Here is a 21,284-nt window from a genome sequence, read left to right as displayed (position 1 = left end):
TGCAGTGGCGCGCGCCGCTCCCCGGCGAAGGGGGGGGCGGCTCCCGTTTGCAGAGGGTCCTGCCCCCACCCTTGCATGCTGCTGCCTGCCCCCCCCGGTCCCGCAGCGGGGTCGGACCCTCCCCCAGGTTCACCCCTCCCCCTTCAGCTCGTGGGGGGCCCCAGGACCGCGGAGAACGTTCCAGGCCCGGCGGGCGCTGCGGCACCGGCCGGGAGAGTGCAGGAGCCGGCCGGCGCGGGGGCTGCCGGGAAGTGTCGTTCCTGCCCCCGAGGCTCGGCTCCGCAGCCTTACCTGGGGGGACTACGCTTCCCGTCGTTCCCCGCGCGAGACTCGGCACCGCGCCGGCGCAGTGGGGCCGCCGGCGCCGCTATAAGGTTGTGGTTTGGCTGCGGGGGCCGCTGAGTGGCGAAGCCGCAGCAGCGGGGCAGAAGCCGGGCGAGGTAACGGCCCGCGGCGGGGGCCGCGCGCGCGCTTTCCCCTCACACCCCCTCCCCCGACCGTGCGCCGGGGACTGGTGCGGCCGGGCCGCCCCCAGGGCGGGAGGGGGAGGCCGGTGCCCCGGGCACCCAGGCGGCGACCGGGCTGGGAGGGGGCATTACCCCCTGTATCGGAGGGAGACCCCCCCGGGATCCATGGGACGGGCCGGGGGGGGCGCGCACACACCACCGCCCCCCCCCCGCTCCCATGGGGGGGCGGGATTGGGGTGCAGAGGCAGTCAGGGCCGCGGACCCCTCCCTTGTTTATGTGGCGGGCAGGTGCAGCGGCGCGGGGGGGGGCTACACCCGCCCTGTGTTAGGGAGCGGGGGGGGTGCACGGTGGCTTTGGGGCGCGGGGAGGGGGGCGGACAGGTGGCCGCTCCTGTCTGCAGATCTGCAGGCGGGGTTGCCGGTGCCTGTGGGTTCGTGGCGCTGGCCCTGTAGCCCTTGGGTGCCGGGTGCGGCTGGCCCCGCAGCGGAGGCTGCGGCGGAGGTGGTGGGGCCTCCCGCCGGGTACACGACCCCCCCGGAGGCCCGGCGGCAGCGCGATGAAGAACCGCTCTCGCCCGGGGCAGACAAATAAACCCCAAGGCAGGCAAGGGTGGGGGCAAGGCGGCCCATGTGTGTTCAGTGGATTCCTGCTCCAGTGGGTGGATCTCTCTGGAGGGGCGTAGTGGGAAACCGTCTGGTTCTCTGTAAGTAAATAGGTTGCGTGGTGGCCGGGGAGGGGTCCCGGGATATTAGAGAGGCAAGGTGGGTGAGGTGATACCTTGTACTGGACCCGTTTCTGTCTGTCTCTCTCTCTCACCAGCAAAAATTGGTCCAATGAAAGATCTTACTTCACCCACCTTGTAAGCCAATAGGGCCAGTTGTAAATATGAGGCAAAGGGCATGTTACAGAAATAGCCTGGATGATGATCTTTATGCAATTAATATGAGATGCTTCTGGTCCATTGCACCAGACCAGACCTGCTGCTACATTTTTCTGGCTGCAGTATGATTTAAGCTGACCTTTTCATAGTGACTTTTTTTTTTAAATCAGCAACTATGGAGATATAAAATGTAATGCCGTGGGACAAAGTGACTTTAAGGCCAGCAGCTTTATGGATAAATTTGCTATTCTAACCTGAAAGACTTAACAGTCTGAAAAGAACAGCAACCCAAAGCGTTTCTTTATAAATAAATGTACAGGCAGGCATGTAATCTAATGCAAATACATCTTAATGCTTGTACAAATTTGTAATGAAGATGAATAGTACTTGTGTGGGAGAAAAAATTATCTTTTTAAGAATAGGCTTTTTTCATAGCGACTGTGGGCGCTGTAGAGAAGACTGACAGTATCTTGTGCTAGATTTGCAGAGATGCATGCTGTATGTCCTATGGGTGTTGAAACTAGCATACTATTTTGAAATGCTAATATGTAAAATTACACAATCAAGAAAATAGAGCTCTAGGTGTTTGATATTAAAACATTTTTGAAAAATTTATAATTTGCTAGAATCAAATGACTGATCTCTAGCAATTAAGATTACATAAGGATACAAATACTTGAAAATTATAAGTAGGCTAGATATTATAGTGGCGCTTCAGCACTGAGTCACTTTAGTCTCATGGTTACTTTTGGATACCCTTTAACTAGCTTAGCAAGGGGTTCATGTGCTCTTGAATCAGTTCTCCACAAGGCACTGTGGAGTAGTTTGGTCACATGTTATAATAGGATTTCAAAATTGCTGCCCAAGACCTTTGGTTAAAAAGCTTCCTATTAATCATATAGGATTGTTTAGGGCGTAGGACATACGTTTTAAAGTGGGATTTTAATTCTCTTTAGATTTTTCTGAGGTGAAAATACAACTGTAAACCCTGGCGTTTACGGAAGGAGAAGATGAAAGACATCGACCTAGGAAAAGAGTATGTTATACCCAGTCCTGGGTATAGAAATGTGAGGGAGAGAGCCGGCTCGGAGCAGTTCCAAGAGCAGGAAGGGTTGAAATTCCAGCAAGCTAAATATAAGGTCAGTTTCTCTTTTCCACTCTCCATGTCTCTGTGTGGCTGCTTAATAAATTACATATAGCAACCCCTATTTTGCCATGCCAGCTTTGTTACCTTGAAGGTCAATGATGGACATTCTGCGTCTTGCATAGGAGAGGTCATTTGAAGGAACGCTGTACATATATTAACCTCTAGTGCAAAATTGCACTAGTGAGGGAGACTAGTGCTTAACAGATGCTCAAAACTGAAATACATTTTTTCAAGAAGTACTAAATAAACTAAACTGAATTATGCCAAATATTCTGACAGAACATTTTCTGATGCACATTTATCAGGCCATCTGTATAATTGTGGTGATCTAAAGCCAAGAGAAATCTGTAAGCACAAGTCAGGTTTAACCATTGGAATGATGCTTCTGAACACAGAAGCAACAGAAATGGCATGAAAACATAAAGAGCTCTTGCTAATCAAGCCCCAGTCAGAGCTAGCAGCTTAAAGATATTCTTAATCATGCACTGCGTGTTTTCTGGATTATTTTCCTGAAGCAGATGTTTAACTTGCCTTAGTAGGAATTGTTTGTACTTAGAGGGATGAATTCAAATCTTTATTATATCCATATACCACTACATATCTGTAGTTCTTTACTATTTAGCGCTGATTGTGTTTCCTGTGCTGTACACTGAAGTAGTTAACTGTTCCTGCCAGTTAAGAACCAAACTCTGGCATTGGCCCTGCCATTCAGCTGCTGTGCTAGTGTTCTCCAGTGTTATCTGGACTGGTGAGTTTGTGATGGGTTAATCAGAATGGAGTTATGCAAATGTATAGCTAGCGGGTAACCTTAACAGGAACATAAACACTGCAAGACAAATTGTTGTGCAGAAAAACCCAACTACTCAATAAATCTTGACCATCACAATCCACTTTTGTGAAAGGTGTAGCTCAGAACCAGTTATTTATGCCAATTCAAGTTAGATTAGGGATGTTTACTATAGCTACTGACACTTTTGAAATCTATTGGGGCATATCTTTTTCTCAAGAATTTTTGTATCTAAATGCTAAGGAAGTAAATACTAGTTTAAACAACAAATAAAGTAAGTGATTAATACTGCAAATGTGTCTCGCTTAGGTTTGGATTCTCTATTATTTGTATATGCACACAATGTGAAACTCTAGTAAACATGCCAATTTGTCAGGATTCATAGTAAACACTTTAGAAAGATCAGCTGTCTGAAATCCCCAGTATGAAAAATAGTTACCGGTTACTTTTTTTTTCATGAGAAGTCTTTGAATGTTTGTTTTAAAGCAAGTATTGAGAATGTTGTTGTAAAGGCTAATATTAAATGTCAGGTAATCTGAACTTGTGTTTTTACATGTAAAGTACCAATAAAGTAAGATAAATGGCAATAAATGTGTGTTTTGGCAGTTGGTTGTAACCCTGGCTAAAGCATTGCAGTACTAGAGGCTGAATTGTTATAGAATGGTCTGTTCTGCAGTGGGGCAGAATGCCGAGTGTAGTTGCATTCTCTGCAGTTCTCTTAGTTTCTGCACAGTCTCTGTGACTCAGCATAATATCGATAAGACATTGTTCAGGGCAAGTCAGAACATCTGACTTCTGCTTTAATGCGGGCAATGATACTGAAGCAGGGCCCCTCTGAAGTCATGGTGCAGCGTCTGAGCAGCATTGATTACGTTATTATGATTGGCTTACAACCCAATATACATTATCCAGTAGCAACTCTTCACTGTTGAATTGGTGGTGACAACAGTGTTACCATTGGTGGGGAGCCTTGTTTCTTTTCTAGCCAATGGGTTTTTAGTCCAGCTGAAGCTATATGAGGATGGTTCTTCTGATTGGCCTGCATCCTAAGAACATGCTCCTGCATAGAGTAATTCCTGCAGTGAGCCTATTAAAGCTGCTGGGAATGAGCTGCTGTTTACCTCCTTGTAAACTGCAGTTAGTACAGTACCCCTTGTACTGATTGGAGTGTTGTGCTTCAAATTATTCTCTTGGAACAGCTGAGAAGAAATAAACTTCATGATCATTTGCTTTGAAATTCACTTTTGAGCTACGTTCAGGATAGTCTTTAGAGATGCACCTCTACACCTGGCCCCACTGAGGAGTTCCCTGCCGTGGATGGTCAGGAAAGGCCATGCACCCTCTGAGTGTTTGGAACTTGAGGGATGCCTGCTGTGTGGAACACTCTCTACCTTTGTCAGCCACAAGTGCGGAATTCTGAGTGGAAGGCTGAGAACAAAGGTGGGATGAATCGTCCAGGGCTCCAGGCTGGACAGGGAGCAGTAGGGCTGGGTTTATGTATTTATATATGTTTAAAAACACAAAAAACCCCACGGTCGAAGGGTTAACCGAGAAGGACAAAACAGGAAGGGCTATGGTAAAAAAATCAGAAAACGGGTAAGTCTCAAAGAGGGGACAATAAGATTTAGAAAGTTCTGGTGTAGAACAACAGTGTAAAAAACAAAAAAAACCCCACAGAAACCAAAAAAAACCCCCCTCAAGTCAGTTCTTGTTTAAAAAAAAAAAAAATCTGCTGGTTGCTTATCTATCATTGTTACTCTTTTTTAGCGTGAGAGAGCGTGCGTGTGCGCATGCAGATTGCCTAGCACAGTGGAGCCTGGGCAGTAGTGCCCAGAAGACCCGATTGGATAGTACAAATAAATAATGTGAGGGTCCTGGCAGAGGGCGCTCAAACAATTTTGGTCAGTATTATTAAATGTAGAACAAACAACCTATACGGAACACTTTGCTTAGTTTAAAAAAAAAAAAAGTCAGTTTATTTTACTAAACTGCTAAATGTTGCTAATGCTAGCTGGATTGCTCAATATTTGTAGTTTTGTTGTTCCTAATTACAACACAGCTGAAAACGTATGTTGTGTGAAACTAGAGTTTCTTTGCAACAAAGTTGCCGCTACAAAGAGCTGAAACGAAAATGCTGAAATGTGGACATTCAGAGCTGTACTGCATTGAAACCGAGCCTCAAATGTACCACAGTACACTTGTTGCGAAGTGTGATGCCAGAGAAGCATTTGCACAGCTTTCTTTTATTCTGAGAGGAAGATGGGGTGTTAATTTTCTCTTGTCCATGCATAGGAACATGAAGGCATGTGCCTCCTCTCGTCCTGGGGGGCGGGGGGTGTCCTCTTCATTGGCTCTCATAAGTAGTGGGAGCTGCAAAGTAAGTGGAGTGCTGAGTAATGACACTTGGCCTCCTTTTGTAAAGTGCTCTGAGATCCATAGATGGAAAAATGCTATGTAAGAAGTAGGTGGTGGTATGTATGTATGTATTTATTTATTTTTTATTAGTCACCAGGTTCTCATGCTTCCAGGCAGGGCTGCAGCTGCATCAGACCAGACTTGCCTCTGAGTGTGTCTTCCAAGTTCTGGTTTCTGTATTTCTCTGTGTGCTAAAAACTGCTTTTAAGAAGCAGTAGTTGTGCACATCCTACTTAGTAAATTGAGATCAGCAAAATGTTCACTTGTCTCCTAAATTAGACCTTTCATGGGTGAAAGGATGGCGTATGAGCTATTGCATAGCCAAGACCCCAGAGGCTACTGGTGGATGTCATGTCAATCCTGGGTCGCTCTCCAATCCTGAGCATGTGAAGATTCTGTGTTGTTTTGTCCTAGGGAGTTCCCACTCATATGCTACTTATTCCATCCGCTCCCAGGGCGTGGCATTGTGGCCTCCAATCTTCTGTCAAAAGAAGGCTGAAAGGGCTATTCCTAAATCTCTAGGGATGGCTGATACGGGGTAGGTATAGTATTTGCTGAGTGAGTTGCTCCTTTCATGAAAGCTAAGGGTATCATGCTCACAGCACTACCAGATCTTGGCTGCGTGGACAAAAAGAGATGGTATTTATCTCAGACAGGATTCCTGAAATATTAACTCTCAGTGCCCTGTCATACAGGTAAGAATAATCCCCAAGGAAACCTGATGCTACCTGATGGAGGCATTGTCACAGAAACTTGGACCTGTGAAAAGTGTTTTGGGAAGCTAAAAATTAAAAGCAGTATAATTCCAGTGAAAATCTTATTGACCCAAGATGGACATAATAACAATAACAAATAAAAATTATACATGTGCTTTTGCCACACTGGATTTTTAAAAGCCGTGTTGTAGAAGAGACCTTAATATTCTATTTTGTAAGATGCATTAAACACTTAACTTTGGTCCTGTATAAGGAGATGCTGTGCTAATTAGCACCGTTGTGCTTTACAGTGTTTAATTTCCTGATGAAGGATGCTGCTCTCTGGTGCTAACAAATCTAAAGGTAGCTGCACGGTTCCACAAACAATCATTTTACTGATGCTAAAAAGCCAATGTGTTTTACGAGATTAAATATATACTGAATATTTCAAAACATCCCATTAATATCTCACTAGAATTTTAATACATGCGTTAATATCCTTTGTTCTCAAACTTCTTAACCATGTACTTTAAAGAAGTATATCAGAAAGATTGCATTGCTTATATTTCCTTAGCTGGGACCTTATTGGAAGTTGTGTCCATGAAATCCACTGCAGAAAGAGAGACATTACAAGGAATGAAAAGAATTTGACATTCCAGAAAAGCTTTAAGGGCTATGGTAGGAAGTAATTTATCAGAAAGACCTAAAAACCAAAAGCATTTTGGAACAGTGATATGTAATACACCAGACCCTCGCTAGAACGCGCGTTTATATAGTGCAAATTCGCATATAACGCAGTCGCAGCCATGGATCCCAAATTTAATTACTTCAATTGCAATTCATTTTAACGCGGTCCCTGCTATAATGCAGTTAACGCGGTACCGCGCATGGATCCCAAATCCCGTGTTCTAGCTAGGGTCCGGTCTACTCCTCAAATTCAGGAATTTCCAGGTGTCAGTTTTTAACTTAAAGCAGTAATGAGGGTGTGTGTGTAAGTAATATATGTTAAAACATTGTAATTTATCTCCACCCTGCCCCAACACACTCTGCTCAGGCTTAGGGTACACAGCATCTGGGAGTATGCTTCCCAGTGTGGGTAGACAGACACTAGCTCCACTTCAGTTAGTGTGTTAAAAATAGCATGACCAGACATCCTGATATTAGGGACTTTGTCTTAAATGGGCAACCTGTTTATCCCCCTGTCCCATTCCGATTGGTCACTCTACTTAAAAAAAAGCAGCGTGGTAGTGGCTCGGGCCACTGGTATATACCCAGAGGGTGGGTTGGGTTTGTGTTCGGGTGGCTAGCTTGAGCCACTGCTGCCACAGACAGTTGGCTGCCTGTAGTATGCTAACTCGAGAAGAGCTAATGTGTGTCTGTCTGCCTGTGCTTGGAGGCATGCTCCCAGCTGCCACGCAGACATACCCTTAGGGTCTTCGCCATGTGACCGCCTCTCAAACGTGGTGCAAACACTGGTGATTGGTGCTGCACCCATATTGATTTCTTTCTGATCACAGTGACTCATCAATTGAATCAGGTAAAATCCATGTTGCCAAGTTGGAGTGGGTGGAGCCCTAGTAATTCTCTCTTCAGTCTTCTCCCATTGTCCCCATTCCTACTCAGGATTACTTCCTGAATGCTCTATTGGGTGAAGACCGTTTGCCTAGGTAGGCGTGTTTGCAGGCCTTGCAGGGATAGCACTGAATATCCATAAGGCTTAAAGGTCTCGAGGGCTGGGATTCAACACCACATTTTTAGGTCCTGAAACAGACAAAGGTCCTGCCTACACTAGGAAAACTCCTAAAATTTCTCACTGTTGTTGACACCCATTCACCTCCACCATTGGGCTGGTCTATAGTATTGGGAGCCTGAGTGTAAACTGGCTGATCAGCAATCCACACAATTGCTATTGGACATTAGCAAGACTCCTATTACATATGCTAGGAGCTCTACAAATGAATCTCGCTGAGATTCAGGTGCTGGGGGGAAAAATGAACAAAATCTATGGAAAATACTGATACACACATTTTCCAGATAATCTTTTAAATAGTCAAGCGCTCTATAAAACAGTCTCTGTTCCCATGTAGTCAGTGGACTCAAATGGCCTTTAGAATTTGTTCTGAGCTGGCATTTTTTTATATCTGAAGATGTTCCTATGTGTCTTTAGTTGTAGGTGATGTTTGAAGCTAATCCTGGTGGATTAGCTATAGAAATAGGGTGAAGCACCCTTGGCGCCATTTATCAAGATGACATACTTGGCACAAAGTTCTGAATTTGTTTGCTTTATTGCTGCCCAAGTGAGCAGATCCATCAACATTTGGCTGTGTTGGAGGCGATATACAGGGGCAAAGTAAACATGGCTGTGTTTACATGTATGCTTTTTGAAAACTTGATGATAGCAGTCTGTTCTGCTACTTTTACAACTGTGCTCACCAGCTTGAGGCATTTGTTTGCACATGTAAAATCTCTTATTACATTGGAAGGTATCTTTGTGCATTAACTTGATCCATTTAGCAGGTTCAGATAGAAACTGTTCTAGTATTTGGCAGTTTTACCTTCTCTTCATCTGCTACAACTTAAGTAAAGTAGAAGTCTAATTCTGGTCACTGTTTCATAGTTCAGTTTACTAGAGCTAATGTGACCCTTCTGCCCGTCAGAGTTGGCAGCAACAAGGGCCGGATTCAATATCTAGGGGATCCATTCCAATAACACAATGCAAAACCGGCTCGAGCCCCCACCCAGGGACCTGGGACAAATATATACCACCCCCGCTGGGCACCTCCAAAAGGCAATACTTCCCCTCTCGCAAGCACAGAGTCTGAGTGTGGCAAAAAGCCTTTTAATAACAGAGAGAAACAATGTGGCATTATGTTGGGGAAACACCACCAACAGGATTCATAACACAACCCATGAGCACCTCCCACCCCCACCCCAGCAAATTGGGTCGTGTCCTTTCCCTTTGGTTCTTGAGTCCAGCAACCCGAAATCACCCAAAGTCCTAAAAGTCCAATGACCCAAAAGTCTCTGTCCCTGGTCAGGGCAGCCCCAGAGTTCAAAAGTTTATCTGCAGAGCTTTACCTCCCAACCTGGGTGGAAGAGAGGTAAGGGGCACCTTACATGATCTGAAGCTGACTGCCCTGCAGCTCCATAGGGCTCCGCTCCGCCAGCTCCGCATCCCAGCTCCCGCCGTCCCACGAACTGCTCCACGTCCCACAAGCAGCTCCCGCCGTCCTATGAACTGCTCTGCCAGCCTGTCCACAAGGCACTCCAGCCATCCCGCAAACTGCTCCACAATATATCTTCAGGCTCCCCCACTACTTAACACAACACTCAGTGATTTCAGCTCTTAGTCAGTTCAGCTCTTTGGTAAATTCAGCTTGTAGTAGGGGAGCCTTAGTGCTCATGCACCATTAGCCCAAAGTGAGCTTAGCAGCCTGTAACTAGACTCCTAATGGAATCAAAATTAGCTCTGATATTCCACAGTGGAGAGAGAAGGAAGTGCAATTAGCATGTAAGGCACTCACCAAGAGGCCTATACCACCAAGCATTAATACTTGTCCCCAGTCTCTCTCAATTCACAGTTTTGGAACCCATGACCCTTGCCTAGCGAGTGCTCCTTAGTTGATGGTGAGTCCCTCCATCATAACAAAAGGCCAAGTACAGTTCCCAGCACAGTTCCCATAATCAGGGTAATAACAATTTATTCTTCCTGCCCCAATAACGGAGACACTGGGGATCCCACAACAGCCAAAGTGACCATATGGGCAACTGTGGCCTCATTCTAGGCGGGGTGGGTGTGCCTATGCAAATGAGATTGGCCCCTGAAGTTCTTTTCCACATCTTGCCACACCTCACCACCAGATGTCAGGGTGGAGCTCATCCTGACTCTGCTTACACTAACATAGAAGAAAAACTGCATACAAGGTACACAATCCCCAAAACCTGCCGTCAGAAATCTTAGACGTCACATCCCATACTGTAATAATTAAATTTCTGGGTGTTGGAAATTAATGAATGCATTTTTTTCATTCTGCACTTGGAGATTCCGGGACTGCAAGGACAAATTCATTTTATCTAAGCATTCAGTAGGATACTGGGGGATCTAAAGGTATGTCTACACTGCAGTTAAACACCCAAGGCTGGCCAATGTCAGCTGGCTCAGGCTGTGGGGCTGTAAAATTGCTGCATAGACCTTTTGGGCTTGGACTAGAGGGTCGCAGGTTCCCAGGGCTCGGGCTCCAGACTGAGCCCCAATATCTACACAGCAGTTTTACAGCCCAAGACCTGTAAGCCCCAGTCAGCTGACACTAGTCAGCTGCGGGTGTTTAATTGCAGTGTATACATACCCTAAGAGCTTATCAGAGTGTTGTTAATTTTTGTCCATGAGTGGAAAAAGACTTATTCTTAAAAACCCATCTTTGCTTCAGCCAGGCAATTAGCCTACACCTCATGTATTGGAGGAGAAATTCCACTTTTGTGCTGTTTCTGGTCTGCTAATGCTGTGAGTAAATTGCTGTAGTAGAGGAGTGCTGGTCCAGCAATTCTTTCTGCTGGACTCCCATTGCTCCATGAAACTGTACCCATGTCCTGTAGACAGAGGTAGCAGCATACTGACAGGAGGGAGTGGATTGGCTCTGCCATGATGGTAGTTGCATATGTTCTCTTGCTATAGGAGGCAGGGGAGAAGGGCAGAGAAGGAACAGTTAGTCAGTGAAAGTGAGGTACAGAGACAAGGCAAGAGGTAAGATGACAGACAATGGGAAGTATTTTGGGATGTATCCTACAGTGGGAGACCAAGGAGATGAACTCTAAAGGAATAACTTGGAGGGGATAGTGGTTCTAAAAATCCAGTTTTTGTCCACTCTTCTCAGTAGTTTGCCTGCCCTATAGTGGAGCTTCTGCACTACTGTCAGGAACTGGATTACAGTTCATTTATTAGAACTTCAGTTCTTACTAGAACAAACATACACAGGGAATCCTGTCACTGACAGTGTGTGTGTGGAGAGGAGAGAAAGTGGTTTCTGTGGTCAAGAGGAGGGAAATAAGAGATAATAATACCATCTTCAGAATTTTTTCTTCAGAATTTTTATTCTTAAAGCTGTGAGCGTTCCTCTCCCCTCTGAGAGAACTATCCCACCAGCCTCTGAGCAGACACAGTAACCTAGGAGGACCTACAGTGTGGATCTCTAAGGCATAGGCAAGTGGGGAATGAGCGCAAGATTATTCAGTTTAGATATTTGTATTGCCTCAACAAAAACAAGCAACGGACTAAGACACAATCCCCCCCACCCCATTCTGGATGCACTCTTGTCCACTCACCTGCCATATGATATATGGACACAACAGGCTTTGTAAATTCTGTTGAGCCTGATTCGGGACAAGGACCTTACTGTCTTCTGATCAAACAGATTGTTGAGCCTACAACCCATATTATCCAAATTATTATTAACCTCCTAAATCAGGCAACAGTTAAATTACTCCCAATCCCAAAGGATTGGCCACTTACCCCAGGTCAATGGATACTCTCAATCTTGTGCCAAAAACTGGCAGCCAGTTTCTCTAATAAACTAACATAAAGGTTTATTAGTTAAGAAAACAAAATGAGTTAGTGAGAGTTTAAAGCAGGTAAAATACATTAACAGGTGAGTCCAAGGTTGTAAATCAAAAGTGATAGCAGAGATGTAGTGATCTGCTAGTTTTCCCTAAGAGTCTCAGAGTTACCCAAAATAACCCTTTGGAGATCTGTCTTGCATCTGGAATGTTCTCTGAAAGTGTCCAAACAGCTCAGGGAGACAAGATCATTCCTTGGATTCATTCGTACAGCTGTTTTCCCTGGAAAGCAGTCTGGCAAGTGTTTTCATCACAGCATGGGCTTTTCCTTTGACTAAACGCATACTGGGTCTGTGTGGATTTTGCACTGTCAAACCTAATGACCCATGCTTTGAAGTTAGCATGCATTTACAATTACAAAGTTCCAATCTCATGTGATGAGCAATCCAACTACAGAGATATACACAATGTGTTTAGTTACAAACAATCTTTCATTAGTTTTCATGAAGCTTACACATAAAGTAAATTTTTATCTTTACTCTAACATATACTTTTGATCTAGGTTTAATAAAGTATGGGATAGATGTAATGTGGTGATAAACAGGTTATAGGAAAGTGAAGACAAGAACATTAACATTTCTTTGATATTCACATACAAGTGAATTGGCCTATGGATTTGATTTGAGCTGGCCTGTCGGTGTCACAAATAGGGCTGTCAGATTGTGTGGTGAAGCACTCCGTTTTGAAAATGCAGGTTGTTTTATGTACAAACTTAACTCTTCCTCTTTGCACATACGTATTTTTGCCACATTCTTTAGTTACACAATCACACACTACTACTCAAATACAATGCGTCATCCATTTTTTCCCTGCAACTTCAGCCCTTACACAACCGCTAAGGTTTTTGCTGGTTTGCAGCTAAATATTCACAAACAACACAGCATTCCTGAGCTGCATCTCTCAAGTGTAGCAAAATGTCTAATCTGTATGTCCAGCTTGACTCCGTGCATCTAAAGGAGTGGTTTTTTACCCACGAAAGCTTATGCCCAAATAAATCTGTTAGTCTTTAAGGTGCCACTGGACTCCTTGTTGTTTTTGTGGATACAGACTAACACGGCTACCCTCTGATACTATGTCCAGGTTGGTGACTTCCTTTTCTCCTGGAGGCTAATAACTTAGTCAAATCAAACCACTTTCCTACAGAATAGGCAGGAGTACTGCTGCTCAGTGAGAGATGTTACCATACCAAATTGAAATGTTCAACCCACAGCAATTTTGACAATATGGGGGAGGGATAGCTGAGTGATTTGAGCATTGGCTTGCTAAACCCAGGGTTGTGAGTTCAATCCTTGAGGGGGCTATTTAGGGTTCTGGGGCAAAAATTGGAGATTGGTCCTGCTTTAAGCAGGGGGTTGAACTAGATGACCTCCTGAGGTCCCTTCCAGCCCTGCTATTCTATGATACAAAACAGTTGCTAGCATTCTTGTATAACAGGATAAACTTTCTTACTCTCTGTGCCAAAGAATGGCTGAACTGATTTTGCTCAAACTTGCGAGGATAGTGAATCTAGTCAGATACGCCATGAAATTTCAGCCTGGAAACTGAGCTGGCCAGTCAGTGTCACAAATAGGGCTGTCAGATTGCATGGTGAAGCACTCCATTAATGCAGGTTGTTCTATGTACAAACTTAACTTAACTCTTAACTCTTCTTCTTCTTGATGGAAAATGGGTTACAATGGAAACTGTTATGCAGTCTTAACTATAATTGCTGCTCTCGTACTATGATATGCCCAAGTGGTTAAGTTTAAATATTAAAACTTGATCCATGCAAATTGTTGGAGACCTAGAATGGAAATATAGATGTTTGGTTTCAGAGCTAAGATGTAGCTTCAAATGTTGTTTTTGGGGGGTGGTTCCCACCAGTAATCTGTAATTGGGAATGGAGCTGGTCCACATCTTCCTCTCTTCCCCCATCTATTTTTTTAAGACCTGGAATTTTAAAAGTATATTCATCTGTGAGGCCTGTGTATTTTCTTTGTATCCGTGTTACATAAATTAGTGATACAATGAATATTATGGATAAGTCTGGTGTCAAAATGTTTATTAAAAAAAATTGACCTGTCTCTGATTATGTATGTAGTGGCCAGGGCCTAGGTATGTATTTATACTTTTGGTTTAAAGACCCCATAGAAAGCAGTTAATATTTAAAGGCCATTTCTAAACACACTCAACTCACAAAAAAACTGGTCAAACATATTACAGCTTTAACTTACTCCCTGATTCTTAGCTAGTATGATGTGAAAAATCATTTGTTTGTAAAATCCTGCAGTACCTATGTATAGAGTGGGTGTGTTAACCTAAACCTGCATTTACATGTCTGTAGTTTAACACCAGGTGTGTATGGTTTTGTAGTGTAAGCTTCCACTTAGCCAGGCTCAGAAAATGAGCAACCACATGTAGGAAGAGGCTTTGTGTAGTGATGGTGATCCCCAAATCGCATGTCCTGGCAGTGTGTGGGATTATAGAGGGTGATTGGATTTTCAGTAGCTGTGTCTCGGGGGAGCTTCAAGCCAAATCAGAGTTAATCAGTTCTAAAGTCACTCGCTTGGGTAGAAAAGTCACATTTGTCTCTGAATTGAGATGGGTGGTGGAGCAGGGAGGAGCTGTTTTTCATGTCTTCTGCAATGGAGTAGCTCATACTCGGAGGGACCCTGAAATTTTCATGCACTCTTCCATTACATGTCACTGGCAAGGAAGTGAAGTGAAAACCTGTTTCAGAGTAGCAGCAGTGTTAGTCTGTATTTGCAAAAAGAAAAGGAGTACTTGTGGCACCTTAGAGACTAACAGATTTATTTGAGCATAAGCTTTCGTGAGCTACAGCTCACTTCATCGGATGCACATCACGAAAGCTTATGCTCAAATAAATTTGAAAACCTGTGTAACCAAAGCTGCATCTGTCAGAGGAATTGCAGGTTATGTGACTGCTATGATGCCTAGGACAAACCAAATCAAGGAATGAAAGTCTGTCTCCTCCCCTTTCATACATACCATTAGGTGAATGAGGTGTTCCTGTGAACTACCAAAAACATGCAAACATTAAACTCACACCCATTGTGTCGCAGCACCTTGCTGTGAATGTATTGTGGGTTGATGGGGGAGTATATGTGCTTGAGTAGCTAAATCGCATGGGGGAGGGAGGAAGAAGAGGGAGGAAAGTGGAAACAAATTATTTTTAAAGTGCCTCCCCTTTTTCCCACTGAGGCACTTGGAAGTGGGCTATACAGCAGGTTGATCTTTTTACAAATATATAATTAAATACAGAGTATGCAGTGAGCCTGTTGAAACCATCCTGTTCTGATAGCTACAGCATATATATACTCTAAGAAAATTGGCAGGGAGGTGAGGACAGATTGGTGCAGATGTAAGCTTGCACAGTCTGGACAAAGAAGGAAATCCAGGCAGGGGAAAAAGTGCAGCATTAATCTTAGAAAAATTTAATTGAAACACTTCTCTGCCCTCAGGCAAAACAAACTAATGTTGGTTTTAAACCATAGCCAAGCAAGGCAGTGGGCAGTAGGAGCTTCTGTTAGTATCCTACACTTGAAGCACTGTTCGTCTCTGAGTTCTGCTAGTACACAGAGTACATTTAGAGTGCAGTCAGGGCTTATGAGTCTGATGTCGTACGGGCAGATGAACCATCCCATTCTGTTCCTTGCAGTATATGCTGCTCTGCCTGTGCACTTAATCCTGAGCCATAGTCCTGCTGCTCTGTTAGTCCTTGTTTGACCCCTTTTACGTGGACTCCTGGTGCAAGAGTGAGCACACAGATGTCTCTGCTTTTGTGTGAGAACTGGTTCAGGGGAATGCTACTCATATCCATTCTCGTTTCTTGTTAAAAATGCTGCTTGATATACCCTTGGTTCTGAAAAAATAAGGGAATTGCATTCAGCAAAATATCTGCTTCTTCCTGTTACCTGGAGCTGTCCTGGGGACAAATTAATTTAAGTAACTGACTATACCTGTAAACTATTCAGGTAAAAGCTCACACATTCCAATCTCTTAACTGCAGAAAAGATCCCAGAAGAATTCTATACGCAGACTAGTTCTCCATTTTGGCCAGGCAAGTCCCCCAACTTCTTTCTAACTTTTCGGGTCGCATGTATATTTGGGTTTTTGTATACATTTAAGCACATCAAACTTTCTTTTCAAGCAATTTATGTATCGGGGTTCTGAAACTTAGGTGACCCACCAACTAAATTTTTTTTTTTTTTGGGTGACCCGCCACTACATCTATGCACTGTCCACCCTGGCACTGCAACCCCAATCCAAGACTGGTGTGCAGGGAAGGCCCAGGATGGGCAGGGGGAGAGGTTTTGGAGAGCAAGTCTTCCCTACACTCACTCTCCAGTGGTGGCTCATGTTCCAGCCCCTTCTGAGGGTTGTGACGTGGTGCCCGGCTGTCCCAAACCAGAGTGATACTGTAACTCCAAGCACTAGGTCAGGAATGGGGAGAAGATTCCTGGGCTGGGCTTCCCCAGCCCATAGGGGGAATGGGCCAATGGGGCTATCTTGGGGAACCACATGGGGCAGGAGCTCTCTCAAATCTAGAGGTGAAGAAGAGATCAGGCTGGGTTTCCCAAACCCACCACCTGGACCCAGTGGTTCATCCAGCTCTGAATCCCTCACCCCTTTCTGGGAAAACAGCCTTCTCCTGCTGCCGACTTAATGTAATTAGTCCTGTAGTTCACGTGGTAGTAGTCTGTGCTGCAGTGTAGAAGGTTCAGGTTTCCAAACTTGGTGATTAATTTTGAGGGGTGCTGTTTTATTACAGTTGCATGTAATATAATTAAAAAACAAAGCATCCCCCTCGCTGGGAAATTACATAAGTTATCTTAAATATATTTTTGTCTGCAGAGTCAAATACCTGAAAGTTGGGAAATGCTAGTTGAAAGGGTGTCTGTGCAATCTTAATTTGTCTCCCTTGTGCATATAGATTATGATACTTTCCTTAATTATTTGAGAACATATTATCACAGGTCCCACCTTACTCAAGTCACAGGATGGATGTGCAAAGGGCAACTATAAACCTGTCGTTTCCTAACCTTTGAGTGCTTGACTTTGCAATCTAGATGTGCTTTTAATGTATTTGTATTTTAATATTAAATAACCCCCAATGCTGCATTAGCAAGATAGTGAATTAGAAAAAGTGTGGTAGGAATTGCCCCATTTATTGGCATGCATGCGTGTAGAGAGTGTTTGTCGGGGCTCGTCCCTCTCCGGGGCAGCAGGGAACCACACCACCTCCCTTAGTCCCTGCACTGGCCCCTGGGGAATCAGTCAGGCCACAGGAGTCCTGGCTCAAGCCATCCGACAGGGGATGAGCAAACACAGGTAACAGCAGTTAACAGGCCCAGGCCCTAGGTCAGGGCAGTAAAGAGTCACAGCTCAGGCCCTTGGGCAGGGACTGAGAAAACACAGGTAGCAGTTAACAGGGCCAGGCAGTAATGAGTTCAAGGCTCAGGTCCTCAGGCAGGGGCTGAGCAGCGCACACGCACGCAGTGAGTCTATGGGCTTGGCTACGCTTGATGTAGAGTGCCAGGAGTTAAACCAGTCTTCGGAGACTGCAGCAGGGAAAACGCTGCTGTGTGTTTACACTGTCAGCTGCAAGTGCACTGACGTGGCCACATTAGCAGCTCTTGCAACACCACAAAGAGCAGTGCATTGTGGTTGCTATCCCAGTGTGCAAGTGGCTGCAGTGTGCTTTTCAAATGGGGGTGTGTGTGGAGTGTGATGGAGAGTGTGTTGTGTGTATGTGCGGGGAGAGACTGTGTTTTGGGGGGCAGAGTGTGTGTCAGCATGCTGTCTTGTAAGTTTAGACATTAGCAGACTCGCCTCTCTCTCACACACACTCACAAAAGCAGCATTTCACACTAATGGTTGCTTTGTCCCAGAGCAGATAACCATGCCAGCTGTCAGAAATGGAGCTTTGAAAGGGGATATCTGCATGCCTGCAGCCAAGTTCAAAACAATGACAAGAATGGCCAGCTGACTTTAGGGGATTATGGGACGTTTCTAGAGGCCAATCACAGCGCAGTAATGCAACACGTTGTCCACACTGATACCCGGGTGTTTCAGCCGGGGTGCAGCAAGCTTTATGCTTCTCGTGGAGGAGGATTACCAGGAGCGCTCCAGGTGCAGAGTCCATGCGCTCTAGGTGCCTTGCCAATGTGGACACCTCAGGAGTTAGGGCACCCGGGCTGATTTAATGCACTCTAACTTATAAGTGTAGCTAAGCTCTAAGGCTCAGACTCTCAAGCAGGGGCTGAGCAAACACAGGTAAATAGCACACCCAGGCTTCAGGCTCTGAGCGGCCTGGGAGAGGGGGAGACTGCCACCCAATGTGTGGGTGGCTGGGGGGGATTCAGGCCCTCCACTCCACTGCATCCCTAGCAGCAGCCAAAGGCCCGCTGCTGCGTCTGGGCTATCCCAGCTGCAACACACTGACGTGGGTTCTGGCAGTGTTGCAGCCAGACTCAGGTCGGCTGCCTCTGGGCTACTTCCCAACTTCCCCTCTGGAGATATCTGGGTCAAGGTGGTGTCCTCAGGGAGGTCGATCACCACTGGATCCTCGGGGTAACTGGTGAGGGGCAAGCTCAGCGACTCTTCTGGGTAGCTGGTGAGGGGTAGGCTTGGCAACTCTCCCACACACTGGTCCGGGTCAAGGATTGGCTGGTCAGGCCAGTCTCCAGATCTGCCACTGGTTGCTGGAGTGTCCGCAGCGGGAGCTGGGCCAGAGACATTTGTTCCTCTCGAGTGAGTGCTCTTATACTTCCTGTCTGGCATCTGTCCCTCTCGGGGGTGGGCTTGGAGTGCTCTGGCTCCACCCACTCTGGTGTCCGGTGGAACTCGTCCCTCTCCAGGGCGGTGGGGAACCACACTGCCTCCCTACAATGCCCACAACTTGGATGTCATTGAATCCAGTAGATATGAGTTGAAGCCTGTTATTTCATGTATTTTCTGATGTACATGCTAGTTTACTTATCAAGTAAAATAAAAGAAACCTGTGCAACAATGTGAGATCCGCACACTGTCAGTGCTGGACAAATGATAATATAAACTGAGAGCTCAGAAGCTTTGGACATCTGAATTTGATATTAACTAAAAACACTGCTAAGTCTGTTGCTGTGCTTTGATGGTACAATCAATGTGTGTGTGTTGTAGAAGTCTCATTTCACTGTGGCCTTGTCTACACTGGCAGAGTGAAGCTGTTGTGTGTTCACACTGTCACTGCCTGCGCAATAGCATGTTCACACTTGCAGTGGCATTCAGAGTAGTGCACTCTGGGCAGCTATCCCACCGAGCATCTCTTCCTCTTCTGCCGCTAAGAGTTGTGGGAAGGTGGAGGGGGGTCGCGGGGCATCCTGGGTCCCGCCCAGTGCCCAATGATGCATTGCTTCGCATCCCAGCAATCTCTGTGCTATGTCTGCATTTGGCACCATCTTTCAACGTTTGTGTACTGCACGCTCTGCATCTTCGGTCTGCAGGAATGGATCCTGCACTGTTGACCAATATGCTGCTCGCTCTGACTAACGTTGCGAGTGGCAGTGGAGTTATTCCTTAAACTACAAAGGCAAGAGGTGTCCGACATTGATCTCACCACGCATAGTAGCAACAACATGAGATTGCTTGTGGCATTCACGGAGGTGCTGAGCCCAGTGGAACGCTGCTTTTGGGCTCAGGAAAGAAGCACTGGGTGGTGGGATCACATCGTCATGCACGTCTGGGATGATGAGCAGTGGCTGCAGAACTTTCAGATGAGGAAAACCACGTTCATGGGACTGTGATGAGCTTGCCCCAGCACTTTGGCGCAAGGACACGAGAATGAGAGCTGCCTTGCCAATGGAGAAGCGTGTGGCGATTGCACTGTGGAAGCTGGCTACTCCGAACTACTACCAATCGGTCACTAACCAGTTCAGAGTGGGAAAGTCGACTATTGCAGGGCCATTAATCGCATCCTGCTCCAAAAAATCATGACTCTGGGCAATGTGCATTACATTGTGGATGGCTTTGCACAAATGGGTTTCCCTAACTGCGGAGGGGCAACAGATGGCATTCATATTCCAATTCTGGCACCAGACCTCCTAGCCCCAGAGTACATTAATTGGAAGGGGTATTTCTCTATGGTTCTCCAGGCGCTTGTGGATCACAGTGGGCATTTCACAGACATTAACACAGGCTGGTCCAGAAAGGTGCATGACTCTCACATCTTTCGGGGCACTGGCCTGTTCAGGAAGCTGCAAGCAGGGACTTTCTTCCCGGACCAGAAGATCACCATAGGGGAAGTCGAAATGCCCATTGTGATCCTGGGAGACCCTGCCCCTACCTCTTAATGCCGTGGCTTATGAAGCCATACATGGGGCACCTTGACAGTAGCAAGGAGCTGTTCAACAACAGACTGAGCAAGTGCAGAATGACTGTTGAGGGTGCTTTTGGCTGTTTAAAGGCCCGCTGACGCTGCCTATATGGGAAGCTGGACCTGGCCGATGACAATATTCCTATGCTTATGTGTTGTACGCTCCATAATACTTCTGAAGGGAAGAGTGAAAGCTTCACTCAGGGTTGGACCGCTGAGGCTCAGCACCTGGAGGCTGAATTTGAACAGCCAGAGACCAGGGCTATTAGAGGGGCGCAGTACAGGGCCATAAGGATCAGGGATGCCTTGAGGCAGCAATTTGAAGCTGAAATCCACTAATATTTGTTGCTGTGCTCAGGAGTGCAGTGCTTGTAATGCTAGGAGGTGATTGTGATTGGTGCAGATGATGCATTATGAAGGTTTAAGAAAATTGCCTGTTGCTTTGCAGGGCTCTGTTTGCTTTCAATTAATGGAATAAAGATTGCTTTCAAACCAAAACAATGCTTTTATTAAAAAATAACAACCGGAGGAGAGAGACAAACAAAAAAACACATCAGCACTGTGGGGGATGGGGGAAGGGAGGAGTTGGAGTCCCGGGACGGTTAAAGATCTGTGTATGTCCAGGTATCATATCCAGCCTTGTCCTTTGGAATACAGTGCAGCAGGTACTGTACTTCAGCAGGGCCAAACTGCAGAGGGATGGGTCTTGAGTGCAGTGGATACTGGGAGTCTGCAGGGCTGGACTGTGATGGGGCAGGAGTAGAATGCAGCAGGTACTGACCAGAGCAAGGATGTTAAGGGTGTGTTGGCGGTGTCTGGGGGGCGTATGGGAAAGAGTTTTGTGATAGCAGCTGCAGGGGAGGGAGCTTCTCGGTTTGTAGTGTTAGGAACACCTGGAGTGTGTCTGCTTGGCGCTCCATAACTTTTAA

At 45.7% G+C, this 21,284-nt stretch overlaps 1 protein-coding gene across 5 annotated transcripts in view; it reads left to right on the top strand.

Moving 5' to 3' along the window:
- Positions 1 to 275: 275 nt before the first annotated feature.
- Positions 276 to 21,284, top strand: part of ABCC5 (ATP binding cassette subfamily C member 5) — a 65,532-nt gene continuing 44,523 nt past the window's right edge. For 4 of the 5 annotated variants that reach the window (XM_043522384.1, XM_037908698.2, XM_037908699.2 and 1 more), the window contains exons 1-2: positions 277 to 440; positions 2,305 to 2,487. In XM_043522384.1, coding sequence (XP_043378319.1) covers positions 2,359 to 2,487 — 129 coding nt within the window. In that variant the 5' untranslated portion in view covers positions 277 to 440; positions 2,305 to 2,358. Of the gene's footprint in view, positions 441 to 2,304; positions 2,488 to 21,284 lie in introns of all 5 variants that reach the window. The other variant, XM_037908700.2, reaches the window with a different exon arrangement.

Source organism: Chelonia mydas, chromosome 9 (assembly GCF_015237465.2).
Source record: "Chelonia mydas isolate rCheMyd1 chromosome 9, rCheMyd1.pri.v2, whole genome shotgun sequence".
NCBI lineage: Eukaryota > Metazoa > Chordata > Testudines > Cheloniidae > Chelonia > Chelonia mydas.
This window is presented reverse-complemented; position numbering and strand designations above follow the sequence as displayed.